Raw genomic sequence first — 20,265 nt, 5'->3', positions numbered from 1 at the left:
ATAATAGCAGAGAAAATAGTAAAGATTAGAAAAAATAGTATTTTGAGTTTCAAAGGTATCTAAAACTATATGTGAAGCAACAGAGAAAAGAGTTGTTTATTTGCAAAAAATTACATTTAGATATATCTCGCTGAGATAAATTTATATTGGGTTGAAAATAAAAGTTTTGTTTTTATATATTTCTATAAGGTAGTTTGAAGAAGAAATACTCACATTTGCATAATCCGTCTGGGCTTGTATGCTCAAAGGACCAGGTAGTGCATGTTGGAGGGCGAAGGGACTGGTGACGTTAATTTCTTGTACAGGAGCTGTGACTTGTGCAGTCGGGGTAGCTTCTGAGCCCCTTGAAAAAGCTTGTGTAGGTGGGGCTTCGGCATTGAAGCTATTCACCCACTCTGTTTTTAGTGTTTGGCCAGACACCATTGTGGCTCGATTAAGAGTGGCTTGCGTAGGTGGCTGCACTTGGGTAGGTAGTGTGGAGCTGGGGGGCTTTGGCAAGCGATCATATTGCATGACAGGGGGCGCATTATTGGCCCTCGCTTTCTTGGCAGGAGGGGGCACGCATTCTTCGCTATGTGCGCCAGCCATAGGTCCCATCAAAGCAGTGCCCACAAATTCTTCATAATTTGCCTTAAAGAAGAGAAGAAAAATCAAATCAAAATAATTTGCCCCTTTTTAAAGAAAGAAAATTATTAAACATTATTTTGGTTTAGTTTATCACTAAGAAATCACAAAACCCACATTCACTCCCCCTAACTTTAGGAAAATTAAGTCTACACTCTCATAAAGTTAATCATGCGTTTTATTCAAGAAAAAGAGAAGCAATTATCTTTTATATTTCAAATAAAATTGCTAACCCCCAACAAAAATAATTTAGTCAAAAAATTGACTATAAATTAAAATTTATTTAAGGCTTGAAAAAATTATAAATTTAAAAATTATTTTTATTGTCAATGGACGTACATGTCTATAAACAGAATCACCCTTACTTTTACATACAATGAAGCTGTTAGAAGCGATGTATTGCCCCCTTTCACATAATGCCCTAAATATATTGTTAAACTTAATCTGTTTCTCTTCTCCAAATAGCGCATTGCGTCTGCGCCAAATTATTACAATTGCCTCAAAGTGTTTTAATTTGACAGAAGAATAGTCCCTTTGCCTGCCGCGTTTGTAAACCGGAAAAAGGGTGACTGCTAATTTAGGCCTCGCGCTATGTCAAAACAGAACGGCATTTTCATTAAAAATTGACAAAAGGTAAGTGATCGCTTTTAGCTGGAAATATAGAATGAAGGAATTTATTGAAATGTTATTTCTGTTTGCTAGAATTTGATTGTAAAACAATGGTGGAGGGATTTAGCTGTAAATATAGAGTTATGGATATTTATTTCTTTTTGCGATATTTTGGTATTGTAAAACAATGGTGGGGGGTGGATTTAGCTGTAAATATAGAGGGAAGGATAAGTATTTATTTTTTCTAGATTATTATTGTAAAACAATGGTGGGGGGGGGGATTTAGGTGGAAATATAGAGGGAAGGAATTTATCGAAATGCTATTTCTTATTGCGAGAATTGGGGATTGTAAAACAATGGTGGAGGGCGGGGGGATTTAGATGGAACTATAGCGGGACGGTTGTTCATGGAAATGCTATTTCTTTATGCGAGAATTTGGTAGTAAAACAATGGTCGAGGGAGGGGGGATTTAGCTAGAATCTATAGAGGTAAGGATGTCCATGGAAAATTCGTTTGAAAATAAAAAATGTACTTACATGGTAAATTGAAGTTGCCAAGGCTTCAAGTTCATCAAATTTATCCATTGTTGTTTACACAGCGTCAAAATACTTTCTGATAATTGAATCAAATTGCATGTCCGTTATATACGAAATCTCAAGGGTGAATTGTTATGTAACGGGGAAATCATATGTAACAAGCCCTCTGATTGGCTGAGAAGGAGGATGTATCCGACTCTCTGATTGGCTGAGAAGGACACATGTGATCTAACTGTTTCCTGTTCCAGGACATTTTGACATTCACCCCTCGCATGCACTTGTCCAAAAACAACAATAATAAATAAATCCCTCAGGCCTAAAGATTAAAGAAGCCTTATTGTTTCATAATTCCCCACGCTCGTGAATCAATAATTTCCCCTAACGATTATGTAAATCAATTTCTCAGGTTAAACTAACCAAACAACAATGAAGCCATGTTTGTTTCATAATTCCCCCTTCGTGGATCAATAATTTCCCCTAGCGATTATGTAAATCACAGATTAAAGAAGCCATGTTTGTTTCTTAATTCTCCCCTTCGTGAATCAATAATTTCCCCTAGCGATTATGTAAATCCAAGTTCACGAAAATTCACGTCCCCTTCGATTACACCATCAATATCTCGGAAATTCACTTCCCCTCGATTACGCAATCAAGTTCTCGGAAATTAACTTCCCCTTCGATTACGCAATCAATTTCTCGGAAATCCACTTCCCCCTCGAGTCCTAGATCAATAACATTGTTCCCGTTAGAATTCAATGCGCATGTGCAACCTTCATCCCGGAGCTATTACACATGGAAACATCAAATAAATCGACCGAGGAAAAAGAGGTCATTGACCCCATAAACCACGTGGTGATCGTGGGAGTTTTAAAAACAGTGTCCGGATCGGGATTCGAAGGGGTGGTGTAATCGTCGGAGTAACACCCCCTCCTCTACTTACAAATACCAGGCCAAACTATATAAATTCTTTAAAAAAACGAAAAGATTTAAAGTATTATTTTCTCTTTCTCTGAAAAGACTAAGTCAATATAAAACGAACAGAAATTAATTACAAATACTGTTTCTAGAAAATTAGTTTTTCATAGAAAAATAAAGAGCTACATTAAACCAAAAATGACGAAAATTGAAACGAAACGGTCTACCAAGCGTGAAACTACCACTAATCAACATCAATAAATAAATGAAACTCAAAATGAACAGAAATTACAATAAGTAAACAAGTCAAACTCAAAACGAGCAGAAATTAGCATAAGTTGGGTTCAAAACCCCTATGCCTTCCCAAGGCCCGAACAAAATTTGTACTTTCCTGAAAAAAATATAAATGTTTTTACTTTTATAATTTTAATAAATCAAATAATATTAACAGTTTGATTAGTAAATATCAGTATATTTATATTAAACTGACATTGCACATTCATTTGTATTTTTTCACTCAAGGTTTGCTGTTGCCGCACCATTCAGATGCATCGTTCTGAAGAAGACAGATGAAGACAGACTGGAAGTAACTCTAAATAAGAATTTTCATTACAATAGCGATTTCATTAGACGCCTGTAGCATAGCTGTTTGCTTTTCTGAATCTCCTGTCCTTAAAAAAAAAAAGAAAAAAAAAAAAAAAAAAAATTAGTCTCAATACTAGGCCCCAAGACACACCCTCCCCCTCAAACTGCTCCATTGAATGAAACTCAATGACCTCAGAAGAGTTGGAAGAGAACCCAAGCTCATATCTCTTTCGGAATTCATATTTCCAGAAGAAAAAAAATCTATGTACCACTAAAGAAGAGATGAATTTTCCGAGATAAGATTTTCTGTTCTTTTTTTTTTATTTAAGATTGTTCTTTTTTAGGTTGCAAAGTTTTTTCCTTCAACGAATAAGATCCGTGCATCCTGGATCTCAAACGGAGATGAGACTAATAATTTACCCACACCAAAATATAATGCTGCCATGCTTCGGGAAATACTTCTTGAAGAGAATGAGAAGAAAAGACGTGACGTATTTGAAAAAATGCCAGCAGCTTCCGATGCATTTATTCTACTAAAAGTATGGCTGCACCAGAGGAATTTGGACGAGGTAAAATTGCAATATTAAAATAATAAATAAATGTATATACGAATAATTATAAATAATAAAATATGTGTATAAATATTATATATATATATATATATATATATATATATATATATATATATATATATATATATATATATATATATATATATATATATATATATGTATACCTGATTTATGGTAGTGGTGTGCTTGGTAAATTATATAATTCTATTTTTGTTCATTTTTTGTTTAATGGAGTTCTCTAAAAACTTATTTTGTGAAAAAAAAGTTTGTTTGATTAATTTCTGTTCGTTTTATATTAACATAATCTTTTTCAGGGAGAAAGACTGAGCCTCTTAGAAGTTAAACAACCATCCCTTCCAAAAAAAATTGAAAGGGCAATAGCCCATTCAATTTCCAATCGAACGAGCCCTTTTTGAAATTTTTACAACGTTTTCTATAAAAACATTATATGCCCTCAGGGAATAACTTACCACCTTAGCCTTGAGGGCTGTTGGGGATTGTCATCCTCAAAGACCTATTTTCCAGCTTTTAACTACGTTCAAAAAAATGGCTATCTCAAAATTTTGATTGGATGTGTTTGGAGAAATGGTGGGCTTGAGTGGGGGGTTTGTTACCTTCCAATCACTTTCGACTATTAAAAGGGGCACTAGCCCTCTCAATTTCCAATTGAATGAGCCCCTTTTGAAATTTCTACGACAACGCTATCTATACAAACCTTATATGCCCCGAGGGCATAACTTACAACCTTTGCCCTGGGGGCTCTAGGGGATTTGTTATCCTCAAATACATAACTTCCAGAAACTTTCAACTACGTTGAACAAAATGGCTATCTCAAAACTTTGATTGGATATTTTTGGGGAAATGGTGGGTGTGAGAGGGGGGTTAGTTGCCCTTCAGTCACTTTCGACTGTTAAAAAGGGCACTAGCCCTTTCAATTTCCTATTGAGTGAGCCCTTTTTTAAGTTACTACTACATCGCTTTGTATAAAAACCTTATGTGCCCCCAGGGTATAATTTACAACCCTTGCCCTGCGGGCTGTCGGGGGGGGGGGGCTGTCATCCTTAAAGATTTAATTTCCAGAACTTTCAACTACGTTGAAAAAATGACTATCTCAAAATTTTGATTGTATGTGTTTGGAGGAATGGTGAGCGTAAGAGAGGGTTAGTTGCCCTCCAATCACTGTTAACCATTTAAAAAGACACTATTCCTTTCAATTTCAAATCGAATGAGCCCCTTTTTGAAGTTTCAGCAACAACGCGTTCTAAAATAACCTTATATGCACTCGGGATATAACTTATAACCATTGCCCTTAGGGCTGTTGGGGGGGGGGGTGGCATCCTCAAAGACCGAAATTCCTGAACGTTCAACTACGTTGAACAAAATGGTAATCTTAAAATTTTGATTGGATGTGTTTGGGGAAAAGGTGGGTGTGAGAGGGGGATTAGCTGCCCTCCAATCACTTTCGACTATTAAAAAGGGCTCTTCCCCTTTGAATTTCCAATCGAATGAGCCATTGTTCAAGTTTCTACGACAAAGCTTTCAATAAAAGCATTATATACCCCAGGGCATAACTTACAACCTTATCCCTGAGGGCTCTGGGGGGAGTGTCATCTTTATTTCCAGAACTTTCAACTTTTAAGATGACACTCCCCCCAGAGCCCTCAGGGATAAGGTTGTAAGTTATGCCCTGGGGTATATAATGCTTTTATTGAAAGTGACCAAAAGTGACTGGAGGGTAACTAACCCCCCTCTCACGCCCACCATTTCCCAAACTTTTGACTAGTCACTTTTGCCTGTTAAAAAGGGCACTAGCCCTCTCAGTTTTCCATTGAATGAGCCTTTTTTGAAGTTTTTACGACAATGCTATCTATAAAAACCTTCCATGCCCCCACGGCATAACTTACAACCTTTGCCCTGAATACTATAAGGGGGTTACCATCGTCAAAGACCTAATTTCCAGAATTTTCAACTACGTTGAACAAAATGGTTATCTCAAAATTTTGATTGGATGTGTTTGGGGAAATGGTGAGTGTGAGAGGAGGTTAGTTGCCCTTTAATCAATTTTGACTATTAAAAAGGGCATTAGCCCTTTCAATTTCCAATCGAATGAGCCCTTTTTGAAGTTTCTACAACATCGCTTTTCTATAAAAACCTTATATGTCCCCAGTGTATAAGTATAACTGAAAATTCCTACCCTGAGGGCTTTGGGGGGGGGGGGAGGTTACCATCCATAAAGACATAATTTCCAGAACTTTCAACTACGTTGAACAAAATGGACATCTCAAAATTTTGATTGGATGTGTTTGGGGAAATGGTGGGCATGAGAGGAGCGTTAGTTGCCCTTCAATCACTTTCGACTATTAATTAACATTTATGAACAGGCTACTTAATGCTTCTCAATGAGATCCTTGAGATTGGATTTGAGCTAAGATTTTTAAAATATGGACATAACGATGAGAGGTAGAGCCTTAAATCTGGAGCTGCATCGAGTTTTTTCCTATATTTTTTCTTGATAAATGCATATCATGAAAATGTCCTCTCAACATGTACTGGTCTTTGGAAAGGCAGCACACACTTCAAGGCTTTATCACTGATGATTTTATATTATTTCGTTGCATCTACACAGATTTCAGTAAGATTTGCATGTTTAAAATGGAAACACAGAGAAGAACCTGTTGAAATTTCAATTAATGCTTGTTTATCTGAGATTAACAAGCTGGTTGCTAAAAAAAAAAATTGATTGAAGGAATTTCAAATCCAGTTTTCTTTACTATTTCGCTCCCGAAAATATTTCCTGATTGATGTTTTAAGGGCTTTTAAATGTGATGCAATACCACATTTGACTCCCTCTGATAGTTTGAGTTGTTGTCCATCAGAAACTATAATGTTTGTCGAAGCTTTAGGACTTTATTAGTAGAAAGGCTTTATTAGTAGACCAAAAATGGCCATGTCTGTTTCCTAGGTATCCTCATTTCCAATCCTAGATATCCCCATATCCTAGGTATCCTCATTTCCACCTAATTTCCAAAACTTTTAACTACGTTGAACAATATGGCTATCTAAAAATGTTGATTGGATGTGTTTGGCGAAAAGGTGGGTGTGAGAGGGAGATTAGTTGCCCTCTAGTCACTTTTGACTATTAAAAAAGGCACTAGCCCTTTGGATTTCCAATCGAATGAGCCCTTTTTCAAGTTTCTACGACAAAACTTTCAATAAAAACCTTATATGCCCCCCATGCATAACTTATAACCCTTGCCTTGAAGACTGTGGGGAGAGTGTCCTGCTCAAAGATATAATTTCCAGAACTTACAATTGCGTTGAACAAAATGCCTATCTCAAAATTTTGATTGGATGTGTTTGGGGAAATGGCGAGCATGGAAGGGGTGTTAGTTACCTTTTAGTCAATTTCGGCTATTAAAAAGGGAGCAAATCGTTCCTATATCCAATCGAATGAGCCCTTTTTCAAGTTTCTACGGTAACTGCTTTAATAAGAAGTGCCCTGGTCTAAACCAGAAAAAAATAATACATTGTGCTAACATCGTTCTTTACTTAGGCAGCGCTATATGATTATGATTTTTTTGTGCTGGCCTATTGTCATAACAGGCGCGCTCACAAACCCATATAGACTACGGATATCTCACTTACCAGCCCAGGGGGATACATTATCCTCATTATCATTATTTTTGTATAGAAAACAGTAGCTCCAGTGGGAGGGCAGAGGGCACGCTAAAGGCAAAGTCCATGGCTGCCGGTATGAATTAGGGATTGTCTTGGAATTTAGAATACAATTATAAATAATGAAAAAAAAACAAACAACAAATAACCACAATTATTCTTTTTAAAAATAATCCAAAGCACCAAAACTATGCAAAACTGAACTGAAAAAAAATTGTTAATTACATATTCTAGGTGACTTGACAGCTCTGAAACTTCTTTTGTTGCTTAATTTCGCGGTAAAAAGGTGCATTAGATGTCCAAAAACTGTCTTGATACAAAACGGTTCTTTCCAGTGTTGTCTGATAATTAGACTGAACTAAGTTATGTTTACTTTTTAAATTCTATACGGTATCACAGAGATAGAGAAAGAAGAAAGGTTAGATTCTTGTTGATATTGCTATTTATTCGATTTTTAAATCCACAAACTCTATTTTAAAATATGGCTTGACCCGGGGTTAACGGTGAAAACTTACCGTGAGGTTTTGTGGAATCTGGCCTATACCTGTTATCTATTTCTACGTACGTCATATACGAGCTTGAGAATACGACTGAACTAGTCAAATTAAAAAAATTATCTTGTATCTCCGCTATTTTCTATTTTCTTGGCTGTTGAATTCTAGAAGTCTTTTGATCGCTTGTTTTCTTAGCGTTTCCGACGTTTAATGTCCCTGAAAGTAGAAAGAATTAATAAATATGGAAATTATTGCATAATTGTGTTCTTCTTCCACTAGAACTAATGATGCCTTTGGTGGCTCGTAAATTAAGTGGGTAATGAGTTAGAAAAACCAAATTCTAGGAAGTTTATTGACAACGTTTTGGCTAGCTCACACCAATGGGATAAGCTTTGATTTTTTTCGTATAAAGTCAGGAAAAATTAAAGTTCTAAAATAAGAGAGACGTCACTGAAGCCAGTTTGACGTCTCCAATGATTTCTAAGAAAAAAGCTGTAGCAAATTAAAACTGGCCGAGTTCAAGAAGAGAGTGAATGTTGAATTTTTTGTGCTTATGAAAACTGTCAGTTGCTAATTTAAAGAATCGTTTGGTCAAATAAATTGTTTACACACTATATTTGAAAATTCTGTTCCTAGTTTATTTTGTTCAAAATATTATATTTTTCTCATTGAACCCTCTCTCAGCTGAATATCGTAGTTTAGCTTGCAGCTCTATTCATATGGAATTAACTGTTTTGTAAGGAAATTCCAAAGAAATTTAGTGATGGAATTTGTCTTAAGCTATTAATTCAAAGTTGATTCTCTCCCTTGGGTTTTTATAAAAAAAAAAAAAAAAAAAAAAAAAAAAAAAAAAAAAAAAAAATGGAGCTATATTGTACATTCTTATTTTACGAGAGGGATTACACAGTATGTAGCTGAATCATGTTTTGATTTGGCTTATTCTCAAATATAGTACTAGCATCGAATCCCATTGGTATGTGAAATGTTTTGACGATAATATTTGTTGATAGCAATATTTGTTGCCTTAATGTTTAATGGGATTTTTTATTTTAAGCTATTCGTTTTTGCTCAATTCATTCATTGAAAATAATTTATATTCATTTTACGTTTAAATTATTGCATGACTTTTTTTGCTCGTTTTGGGTTTAATATGGATGGCTCTTTAATTTTCTTTGAAAATTTTTTTTTTCCGAAAATACTTTTTTTTAAATTAATTTCTCTTCGTTTTTCGATTGTTGTTTCATTGTTTTATTGTTGTTTAATTGTAAATTTATTTATATTTTTTTTTAGTTTTTCTGCTTAAGAAGTGAAATGTTGGTTTGTGATTTGAATTGTGGGCAAAATTTGGATATTCAGTGAAAATATTCCATCATCCATAGTTTTGTGCATTAGTATTTACTAATTTTTTTAGCTACAAATTTCAACTGATGGGAAATAGGATTTTCATATATATTGGGATAGAAAATCCATAAATGAACGTCATGAATAAGCACAACACTTTGCATTCAATAGTTTTGTCTTCATTGAGGTCCCCTATTTCCCTTTCTGCATGGCCTGTAAGTTTAAGCAAATCGGAGAAAACAAAATAAGTTGGGTCCGTTTTAGGTGTCACACAGGGATATAACCAAACTTTTTTTCATTGAGCTCTACCCGGCCATATCCATATTTCCTACAAGTTTCAAGCCTATCGGGGATGACACGAATTTTAGATCCATTTTTGGGTGTCACGAATCGATACCGCCGAAATATATTTTAAATTTATGATTTTATAAAAAAAAAACGAGTTTTTTTTAAGTACAATTTCGTCTCAATAACCTATTGTATCGTCTTTTTGAGATGTTGATTCTAAGACTGGGAGCCAGGAATAAGTTCTGGAAGTTGGGAGTTTTTACATCGGTATAAATTCAAATTGCCAGAGCAAAAACCTATGTTATTTTTGCAGCGACAGGGAATTTTATAGCTTCCATTTAAGCAAACCCAAACTGGAATATGTTTTGAAGCAAGCCACGTTTGACAGTACATGCGAACGGTATAGTAAAAAAAAGCTATAAAACTAAAGTAGTTTTTGGCAAGTAACATATAGGCCTACTCGGGTGGGTGGTTTTCGCTCTCAACACCACCCCGGTACGAGGAGTAAGTAAGTAAGTGTTAGATTATATGATAGACACTGAAAACAATGCTCCTATATTCTGACGTCAGAATTCAGCTCAAAACTAAAATTGTTTTGCAAATTATGGACCCTTGGCTCGGGGATGCACACTTTTAAGTTATAAGCCGTTCAGAAAGAAAATGTTTTTGGCTCTTTTATTGCCATTTGTCGACTTCTGTTTTGGGAAAACCTATGTTTTTCTTTTCTATTTTTCTTCTGCTTTGAGGTCCCCTTAGCCTAAGGACAAGAATATAAGCTTCGAACCCATCGGAAGAGAACCCATTAGTCGATTTTTGGGCCCCATTTTTTGGCGAGTCCGTGCCCCAAAATATTTTTTATACATTGTATATTTATTGGCCAAAAGAGTTTCGGCTACTGGTCTGAAATTAAAGGGATAAAAAGTTTTTTGACCCATTTTCCGGCCCCGTAACACCGGTTTCCCAAAAAATATGCGTTCCTCTTGGCCCATGGATCAATTCCTGAAAGCTCATAGCCAATCGGACAGCCAAGATAAAACTTACCCTTCCTTTTCCTAATTTAGAATCCATGTGTAAAAAGTTAATAATTTTAGTAATTCAAAGCTTATTTCCAAGGGGTCACTATATCTCAAAATTTCTATCCGATATCCCGGAAATGCTGGGTAGCAAAAAAGGGGAGAAATAGGTGCTGGTTGCCCTCTTGTTACTTTTAACTCGTAAAAATGGCTCTGGAGCTTTAAATTTCAATCAAATAAGTCCCTTTCCCTAATTATTATATGAATATTGTTGTTACCCCGTATAAGAATTTTAGAGGCTTAATATCTCCAGGAAAGACAAAGAAAGAACGAAAGAGACCTCCCTGACTATGCTTGTAAAATATTCAAGGATATGCTCACTTCTGTGAAAGAGCAAAAATACCTGTTTTCCTTCTGCACGTCTTAAACAGTTAAAAAGTTTGCGCTGTTAATTTCGAGTTGAACTGTGGAAATATCACCGTCTTTACGAAGTTCAGTCGCACGCGCTATGAATTTTTGCATACAATAAAAGTTGAATTTTTTCAACTTTTTTTTTGTGGCGAAATTTTTTTTTCTACCCAATTGCGAAATTAAAGACCTACTTTCGGAAAATATAGAGAATCTTATTATTCGCATGCAAACATGTAGTTTCTCAAGCAAATACTGTGTACGTCTAAAATGCATTTTATACTGAATATGATAATCTCATTGGTGTAATTCCTATGATTCGTGTGCAAGTTTTTATCAAACTTGTTGAGAACCAGTTCTACCCAAAAACAATTTCTCCATCCTTCAGTATTCTAACTGTCTTTTCGGTTTTTGTTGTAAGGTGATTATTGGTCATCTTAGAACGAGATGTTGTTTACTCTCGAAAATCGTATACAACGTTTGGTTCGTGCAAATATGGAAGTGTTGTGCATATCACGTTTGATGGAAGGTAGGCACGAAGTATTCCACAAGTGGTCGATCGATCTGCGCTCTGAGATATACACCCTCTTTAGAGTGACAACCCCTCGTTTCAAATGAAAGCCAGTTTAATTCCAATAGGTATTGTTTCTCCTAGGATATTCAGCAATTGAAGCTCTATAAATCGATTTCATTCTCAGAACATGTTAATTAAACTGTTGGAAGTAAGCTTACTCAGCTCATCTCTCAATATGATCAGAGAGCAGGGAGTCGATTCATCTTAGTTTAAGCTTATTTAAATGTTTTTTTGTTTGTTTTTTTTTATGGAAAGAAGGAATAATAAAGGAGTTGACAGGCACCCTCTAACAAATTTAACTGGTTATAGGGAACACGGGGTGGAACGGGGTACTAAGTTTAAAATGATTTTTATTAATTAGAGAAGTCAATATAAAAGGCTACAAAATTTCGTAAAAGTACCTTGTATTGTTGTAAACAAAGTTTCACACTCATATTGTAGGAAGTGAACACAATTATTATTCATTTAATTAAAATATAAAAAAAAGTGTCAAATACCCCGTTCTGCCCCGTATCCGGGGCAGAACAGGGTGGTAGGTAAAGCAGTATATCTAACTAAGTAAAACTGTTATTTGGCTTTTTATTTATTTTGATAAGGGAACGACTCTATTTTAAACATATTGTTTCATCGAATTAATCTGATTATGATTGATAAAATTAATTAATTTATCTGATTAATAAGAATAAAACTATAATTTGGCTTTTTTCCATTTTGCTTAAGCCAACAAAACTAGTTTAAACATATTTTTTCATGAAATTAATTTCATTCTGAATTACAAAATTCAGATAAAAGGATAGCTTCATCGTCCTCGCTATCAATTCCTGCACAGGAATTGTGAGCCCCTTTTTTTTTACATATGGAACAGGCAACCCAACCCTCAGTTGACCTTGAGCAAAACTCACAACAATATAAACTTTCACAGTGGGGAAAGTCGTCGGAATCACTGCCGTAAGTTTTAGGCTGTTTGTGTATCTTCTTGTTTTTTTTTCTTGGCACTTTGTCACTCTTAATCAGGCAATTTCCGTTGGTTTTTAGACTGTCTGGTTTGTTTTATTGCTTATTAAGTACCGTAAGCCCTCTTTCTGTCTTGGCAATCTCCTTTTCTTTTTTTTCTTTTATAGCCTCCTCAAATTCATTTTTGTACGGTGAATCAGTTATAACTGCAGTCTTCCGCCTCCTTCGATTCGTCCTTTTTACACTTCCTCTGACTTTTGGAAGAGGAATTAAACTGTCAGGTGGAACAATAAATGCAGTTGGAGAGTCATTCATGTCAGTTGTCATCCAAGAGCATCCAGGATTAGCCCTGTCATGCATATAAAATTTAACCTTTTTAGCTGAGGTGCCATTAACACTAACGGTAGGGCTAGAAACTTTAACATCTTCACCCCTTTCACTACAAGTGAGGGGATTTTCTTTATCAACAGATGAGCCAGACGAAGGTTTTCCCACTTGTTTTCTCTGTCGTTGGAGGTTCCTCAATCGCTTTTTTGGTTGAAAGTTCAGCTTTTTTGACGTCAGTAGTGTCAGCTGGTAAGAAATCTGAATCAGAGTATATGGTTGGGTTAGGTGGCCAAATTCCTGTTGCTTTAAACCCCTTAATTACAGTATTCATAGAGGCGCTTTGGATAAACGCTGATCCGAAGAGCGTTGAAATTTGAAACAGCGTCACGAATTTCCCTGGGTTGCAACGGAGCCACTTTAGAAGCTCGTCAGCGTAGTGAAGCCTCAAAGGCTTCATCAAGTGGTTGTAACTTATGAGAACAATGCGGGGTAAACAAAGCAACGAAACGCCATTATCTCTTGCTTAGTCTATGACCTCTAGGTTCTTGGTGTGGGTGGAATTTCCGTCTAATATGAGAAGAACCGGAAAGTCCTTTGATGCCTTAGAAAATACTACAAATTTTTTAAACCATACTAACAATAGCTCAGCGGTCATCCATCCAGTGCTATGAACCTCAGCCGAACTCCCTGGAGGTAGTCCCAACTCGAACTCCTTCTGCATTTTCTTCCTCAGAAAGACTAACATCGGGAGCATGTATGATCCACTTGGAGACATACAAATAATGTAAGTTATGGTCTCCCCCCTTTCTGCAGAAGTTATTTCACCAACTTGTCGTTTACCCTTACAAGCAATGATTTTTGAATGGTTCTTAGGGTTCACTGAAACACCAGTTTCATCAGAGGCAACGCTGTAGTGTTGCCTATAGTAAAGGCCATATGGCTCCAATGTTTTATTATTTATTTTTTATCCCCAGAGGCACTTCATATGGAAGGGGTCATCGTAGAAGCTTCAAAGGGGGCTCATTCGATTGGAAATCGAGAGTTCTAGTATCCTTTTTAATAGTCGAAAATGATTGGAGGGCAACTCGCCCCCCCCCCCCACGCCCATCATTCCCCCAAACACATCCAATCAAAATTTTGAGACAGCCATTTTGTTCAGCGTAGTTGATTTCCAGATAGAAAAAATATTTTTGAGGAGGATACTCCCCCACAACCCTCAGGGCAAGGCTTTTAAGTTATGCTCTGGGATCATATAAAGTATTTATATATGTAGCTGTAGCATAAACTTCAAAACCGACTCACTCAAGTGTAAATTAATGGGCCAGGGCCCTTTTACTAGTCGAAAGGAATTAGTGTGTAACTAGCCCCCCTCCCCCCCCTAGCCCAAAAATCCCCCCAGCAAATACCATAAAAATTTTGAGATAGACATTTTTTTCAGGGGTTTTTATATACAGATATAAAATATACTTTTGATGTGGATACTCCCCCACAACCCTCAGGGTAATGGTTTTAAGTTATGCCCTGGGGGCATATAAGGTTTTTATAGAAGGCGTTGTCGTAGAAACTTCAAAGCAGGCTCATTCGATTGGAAATTAAAGGCCTAGTGCCCTTTTTAATAGTCGAAAATGATGGGAGGACAACTAGCTCCCCACCCACGACCATAATTCCCCCAAACACATCCAATCAAAATTTTGAGATAGTCATTTTGTTCAGCGTAGTTGATTTCCAGATAGAAAATATATTTTTGAGCAGGATACTCCCCCACAATCCTCAGGGCAAGGGTTTTAAGTTATGCCCTGGGGACATATAAGGTTTTTATAGAAGGAGCTGTCATAGAAACTTCAAAACAGGCTCATTCGACTGGAAATTAAAGGGCTAGTGCCCTTTTTAATAGTCGAAAGTGATTGGAGTGCAACTAGCCCCCTCCCCCCCCACGCCCAGCATTTACCCAAACACATCCAATCAAAATTTTCAGATAGCCATTTTGTTCAGCGTAGTTAATTTCCAGATAGAAAATATATTTTTGAGGAGGACACTCCCCTAAAACCCTGCGGGGACGGAGTTTTAGATCTTTAGTTGGGGCATCGCAGGTGTTAATAGAAGGAGATGTAGGAGAAACTTCAAAACAGGATCATTTCATTGGACATTAAATGGAGCCTGACCTTGTTACTGGTAGACACTGATTGGCGGGTGACTACCCCCATGCCCGTCGTTTCCCCAAACACATTCCATCAAAATTTTGAGACAGCCATTTTGTTCAGCGTTGTGAATTTCCAGATAGAAATTACGTTTTTGATGAGGAAACTACCACAAAACCTTAAGGGCAAGGGTTTTAAGATATACCCTGGGGGCATATAAGGTTTTTATTGAAGGTGTTGTCATAGAAACTTCAAAAAAGGCTCTGTCGATTGGAAATTAAAAGGGATTGTCCCATATTTAATAGTTAAAAGTGATTGGCGGGCAACTAGCCCCCCCCCCCCCACGCCCATCATTCCCCCAAACAAATCCAATAAAAATTTTGAGATAGCCATTTTTTTCAGCGTAGTTGATTTTCAGATAGAAAACATGTTTTTGAGGAGGACAACCCCCACAACCCTCAGGGCAAGGGTTTTAAGTTATGCCCTGGGGGTATATAAGGTTTTTATAGAAGGCGTTGTCATAGAAACTTTAAAACAGGCTCATTCGATTTGAAATTCAAAGGTCTAGTGCCCTTTTTAATAGTCGAAACTTATTGGAGGACAACTAGCCCCCCCCCCCTACGCCCATTATTCCCCCAAACACATCCAGTCAAACTTTTGAGATAGCCATTTTGTTCAGTGTAGTTGATTTCCAGATTGAAAATATTTTTTTGAGGAGGACACACCCCCTCCAACCTTAGGGCAAGGGTTTTAAGTTATGCCCTGGGGGCAAATAAGTTTTTTATAGAAGTTTTTGTCGTAGAAACTTCAAAAAAGGTTCATTCAATTGGAAATTCAAAGGGCTTGTGCCCTTTTTATAGTCGAAAGTGATTGGAGGGCAACTAGTCCCCCCCCCCCACGCCCATCATTTCCCCAAACACATCCAATCAAAATTTTGAGATAGCCATTTTGTTCAGCGTAGATGATTTCCAGATTGAAAATATGTTTTTGAGGAGGACACTCCCCAACAACCCTCAGGGCAAGGGTTTTAGGTTGTGCCTTGAGGGCATATAAGATTTTTAGAGAAGGCGTTTTCGTAAAAACTTCTAAACAGGGTGATTCGATTTGAAATTAAAAGAGATGATGGCCTTTTTAGTAGTCGAAAGTGATTTGAGAGCAACTAGCCCCCCCCCAGGCCCCGTATTACCCTCCACACATCCAATCAAAATTTTGAGATAACCATTTTGTTCAGCGTTGTTGATTTCCAGATAGGAAATATGTTTTTGAGGAGGACAATCCCCCACAATCCTCAGGGCAAGGGTTTTAAGTTATGCCCTGGGGGCATATATGGTTTTTATAGAAGGCGGTGTCGTTTAAACTTCAAAAAAGGCTCATTCGATTGGAAATTCCGAGGGCTAGTGCCCTTTGTAATAGTCGAAAGTAATTTGAGGGCAACTAACCCCCCTCTCACGCCCACCTTTTCATCAAACACATCCAATCAAAATTTTATAACAGCCATTTTATTAAACGTAGTTTTAAGTTCTGGAAACTAGGTCTTTGAGGATTACAACTCCCCCAAATCCCTCAGGGCAAGGGTTGTAATTTAAGGATTCTCTGAATCCTTCATATTATTTCTTATGGAAGGGATGCTCGTATAAACTTTAGAGAGGGCTCATTTGATTGAAAATTGAAAGTTCTTGTTCACTTTTTAAGAGTCAAAAGAGATTGAAGAGCAACTAGCCCCTCTACCTCCTCCATGCCGTAAATGCATCAGATAAAAATTTTGATACATAAATTTTGTTAAAATGGTTCAAAGTTCTGATAACAAAAAACTTCGGTGTCGACACAGCCCACCAGGACCCAGGTGTAGGCGTTTTAAGTTATGCCCCGGGGCATAACTTATTAAGGGGGATTTATCACTTATGGGAAGGGGTTTTGTATGGGAAGAACACATAGGAAATCTATTATAATTATCCAATTATATGGTTATAATACATACTCTGTGATAGATGCAAAATTGCTTTGGCACACAAATTCCTATTAAGGTCAATTCCACACTGTCGTGATCCCTTTGTGTCAGCAAGTGAAATGGTCTAAACCCCCTTATTGGAGCTATTTTTTCAATCCATTCATTGTTGTCAATCGCTGTCCACAAGTTATACAAGCTGTCTATTGTTCATATATAATGTTTTTATCAAAGAGTTAATCTTATAGACTTTGAAAAAAGCCTCATTCGATTTCAATTGAAATTTATAGATCCTTTTTTTAAAGTCAAGAATACTCGGACAATAAGCACCCCCCCCATGCAGTAAAAAATTGAAACTTTTTGGAATCAAAAACGAACAAAAATTAATTAAAAAAACTTTCCAAAAAAGAAGTTTTTCAAATAAAAGTAAAGGCCATTTTAAACTTAAGCTCAGGAGATACAAATACCTGTTAAAATTCAAAATAAAAACGGCCAGAAATTAATATTAAAGAATAAATGAAACCCAAAACGAACATAAACTAAATGAGCAATCATAGGAGAAAACATAAAACAAGTAATAATATGAATTAATGAATAGATCTTAAAGTGAGTAATACTTAGATTGAACACGAAAATCAAGCTTAAAACGAAAAAAAATATTCTGCTATTAAAATATAAATGAAACTTAAAATGAATAGAAATTAAATAAACAATCAATGCAAACAAACATACAATATATATTAATGTAAATGAATAAATAAATCTTAAAAAGAGTGAAACTTAAATTGAAAATGCAAATCAAGTTTGAATCGAATAAAAACAACTACAAACAAGAGTTTGGGTATCGTCTCACTGCAGAAGCCTAAAACCTACTGCGTCATTGGCGCTTTACTGAAAACGAATTATATTACAAATGTTTTCTTTTGTACTTAATATTGAAAATATATCTTAAAATTACAGTAAAATTTTGAACTGATGAGCTTTTAGCAATTAATATCCTTATGCATCAAATATTCAGTTTAATTTATTAGTTCTTTTCAAGATTGGTCAAGACAAATATAGTTTCACTACAAGCAAAATTTGATACTGCCCCCTTCTTTAACTGTAAAAACCTAATGCCTTCTGCTTCATTGGTGCTTCACTGAAAACGAATTACTCGTATATTACAAATTTATTATTTTCCAGTTCTTACAGCATCGAAAATGAAAATAAAAATTACAGTGAGAAAAAAAATCTTGAACTGATGGATCTTTCAACAATTAATATCATTATATATCTAATATTCAATTTGATTTTGTTTATACTTTTCAAGACTGTTCAAGACTCATATAGTTTTATCATTTTTTTAACTCTTCCATTTTTCTAACTAATCGTGTTGGTTTGTTATGAAAACATTCTATGGCTTCTAGGCATTCCTATTTGAGTGGAAAACTGCGCCTCAAACTTTGTGGAACATGCATTTTCTTGACTGAAACACCAAAATACAATAAAATTTCAAGTTTCGGGGTGTTCCACCACTTGCAAGCAAGTGCCATTGGTATTTTTGAATCCGCATGGTCAATTTAGGGGGTGGGGGGTAGGCTAATTCTCTTAGCAGCCCCATTCCGTCGTGGTATGGTTCACATTTTCAACACCTGGCGTCCGGACTATCATATAATCTACCAAGCATACAACTACCCCAAATCAGTATCAATAAATAAATTAAACCCCAAACGAAAAAAAAAAAAAAAATAAATATTAGAGTAAAACTCAAAACGAGCATAAATTAATGTGAGTAGGGTTCAAAACCCCTATGCTTTCTAAAAGCCAGAATATAATTTGTGCTTTACTGAAAAAAAAATAAAATTAGTTTACTGAAAATAATGGCATTTTCAATTTAATATACATATGCTGATATTTATTCCCTAAAATCTTAATTAATTTTTGATTTCTCAAAGTTACAAAAGTGAAAATATTTCAAAGAATTGTTTTCAGTAAAGCGCCAATGACGCAGCAGGTTTTAGGCTTCTGCAGTGAGATGATACCCAAACTCTTGTTTGTAGTTATTTTTATTCGATTCAAACTTGATTTGCATATTCAATTTAAGTTTCACTTGTTTTAAGATTTATTTATTCATTTACATTAGTATATATTGTATGTTTGTTCGCATTGATTGTTTATTTAATTTCTGTTCGTTTTAAGTTTCATTTATACTTTAATAGAAAAATATTTGTTTTCGTATTATGCTTGATTTTCATATTCAATCGAAGCATAACTCGCTTTAAGACCTATCTATTCATTTATATTATTACTTGTTGTATGTTTTTTCCTATGATTGTTTGTTTAATTTCTGTTCGTTTTGGGTTTCATTTATTCTTTAATAGTAATTTCTGGTCGTTTTGAATTTGAATTTTAACAGGTATTTGTATCTCCTGAGCTTAAGTTTAAAATGGTCTTTACTTTTCTTTGAAAAACTTATTTTTCGGAAAGTTTTTTTTAATTAATCACAATTAAATGTCTGCGACGCTGTAAGTTTGTGCTTATCTACCAATTGAGTGAGTAGCGAAAAAAAACCTATTCACAGAAATCCCATAACTCTTGCACCAGATGTTGACTGTGGCTTACGAATAGACAGAGTAGGATTTCTCTTAAAAAATCCGTTGACCCAGTCTTGACCAGCTATTTCATTCTGAAATCTATGAGCTCTGCCATTTCTTTGAGCCAATTAGTAAGCTAAGGTAAGTACGTCCTTCATCGTCAGACCAAATAACCGCGCCTCCATAGTTTTTAAGTACGTCACAAGCTCAAGTTCTTGTTCTTGGGTAAAAACGGTTTGAAATTTTCCAGCAGTTTTATCAATGAGATACTCAGGATTTTCCTGTTTTTTCTTAACGTATCTTTCAAGAGTAGTTTGGGGAACGTCAAACTCATTAGAAGCATTCAGGCAGCCACATCGACCAGAAATAACCGCTTCAACAGCATTGTTCATCGCCTTAGTAGACCAGGATTGTCTGTTTGTCTTTCTCTTATACACACGGACCATCTGAAAATCAATTAAGAAAAGTTACTGACGCAGTTTTAACGACTCGTCAGATTAAAATAGTGCGGGGCAGAATGGGGACTTTCCCATTCCGCCCCACCCGTTCCGCCCCATGAACACGCCTTATTATTTGGAGGTTATGGCCACGCAAAAACTTAAAGTAAAGAAACAATAAGGTGACTAAAACAAAGCCCATTGAAAGTATTACAAGTATGACTAGCTATAGATGCAATGCAAAGAAGCGTGTT

General features: G+C 35.9%; 1 protein-coding gene across 1 annotated transcript in view; it reads left to right on the top strand.

Moving 5' to 3' along the window:
* Mat89Ba (nucleolar protein 6 Mat89Ba) overlaps positions 1-20,265 on the top strand; it is a 466,793-nt gene that overhangs the window by 97,624 nt on the left and 348,904 nt on the right. Inside the window, exon 7 of the mRNA XM_089102007.1 lies at positions 3,614-3,838. Within this exon, the coding sequence (XP_088958133.1) occupies positions 3,614-3,838 (225 nt within the window). The remainder of the gene's footprint in view (positions 1-3,613; positions 3,839-20,265) is intronic.

The sequence above is a fragment of the Artemia sp. Qi Xiang Cuo genome, chromosome 16 (genome assembly GCF_049724085.1).
Source record: "Artemia sp. Qi Xiang Cuo chromosome 16, ASM4972408v1, whole genome shotgun sequence".
NCBI lineage: Eukaryota > Metazoa > Arthropoda > Branchiopoda > Anostraca > Artemiidae > Artemia > Artemia sp. Qi Xiang Cuo.
The sequence above is the reverse complement of the archived record's forward strand: the minus strand, read 5'-3'. Positions and strand labels throughout refer to the sequence as shown.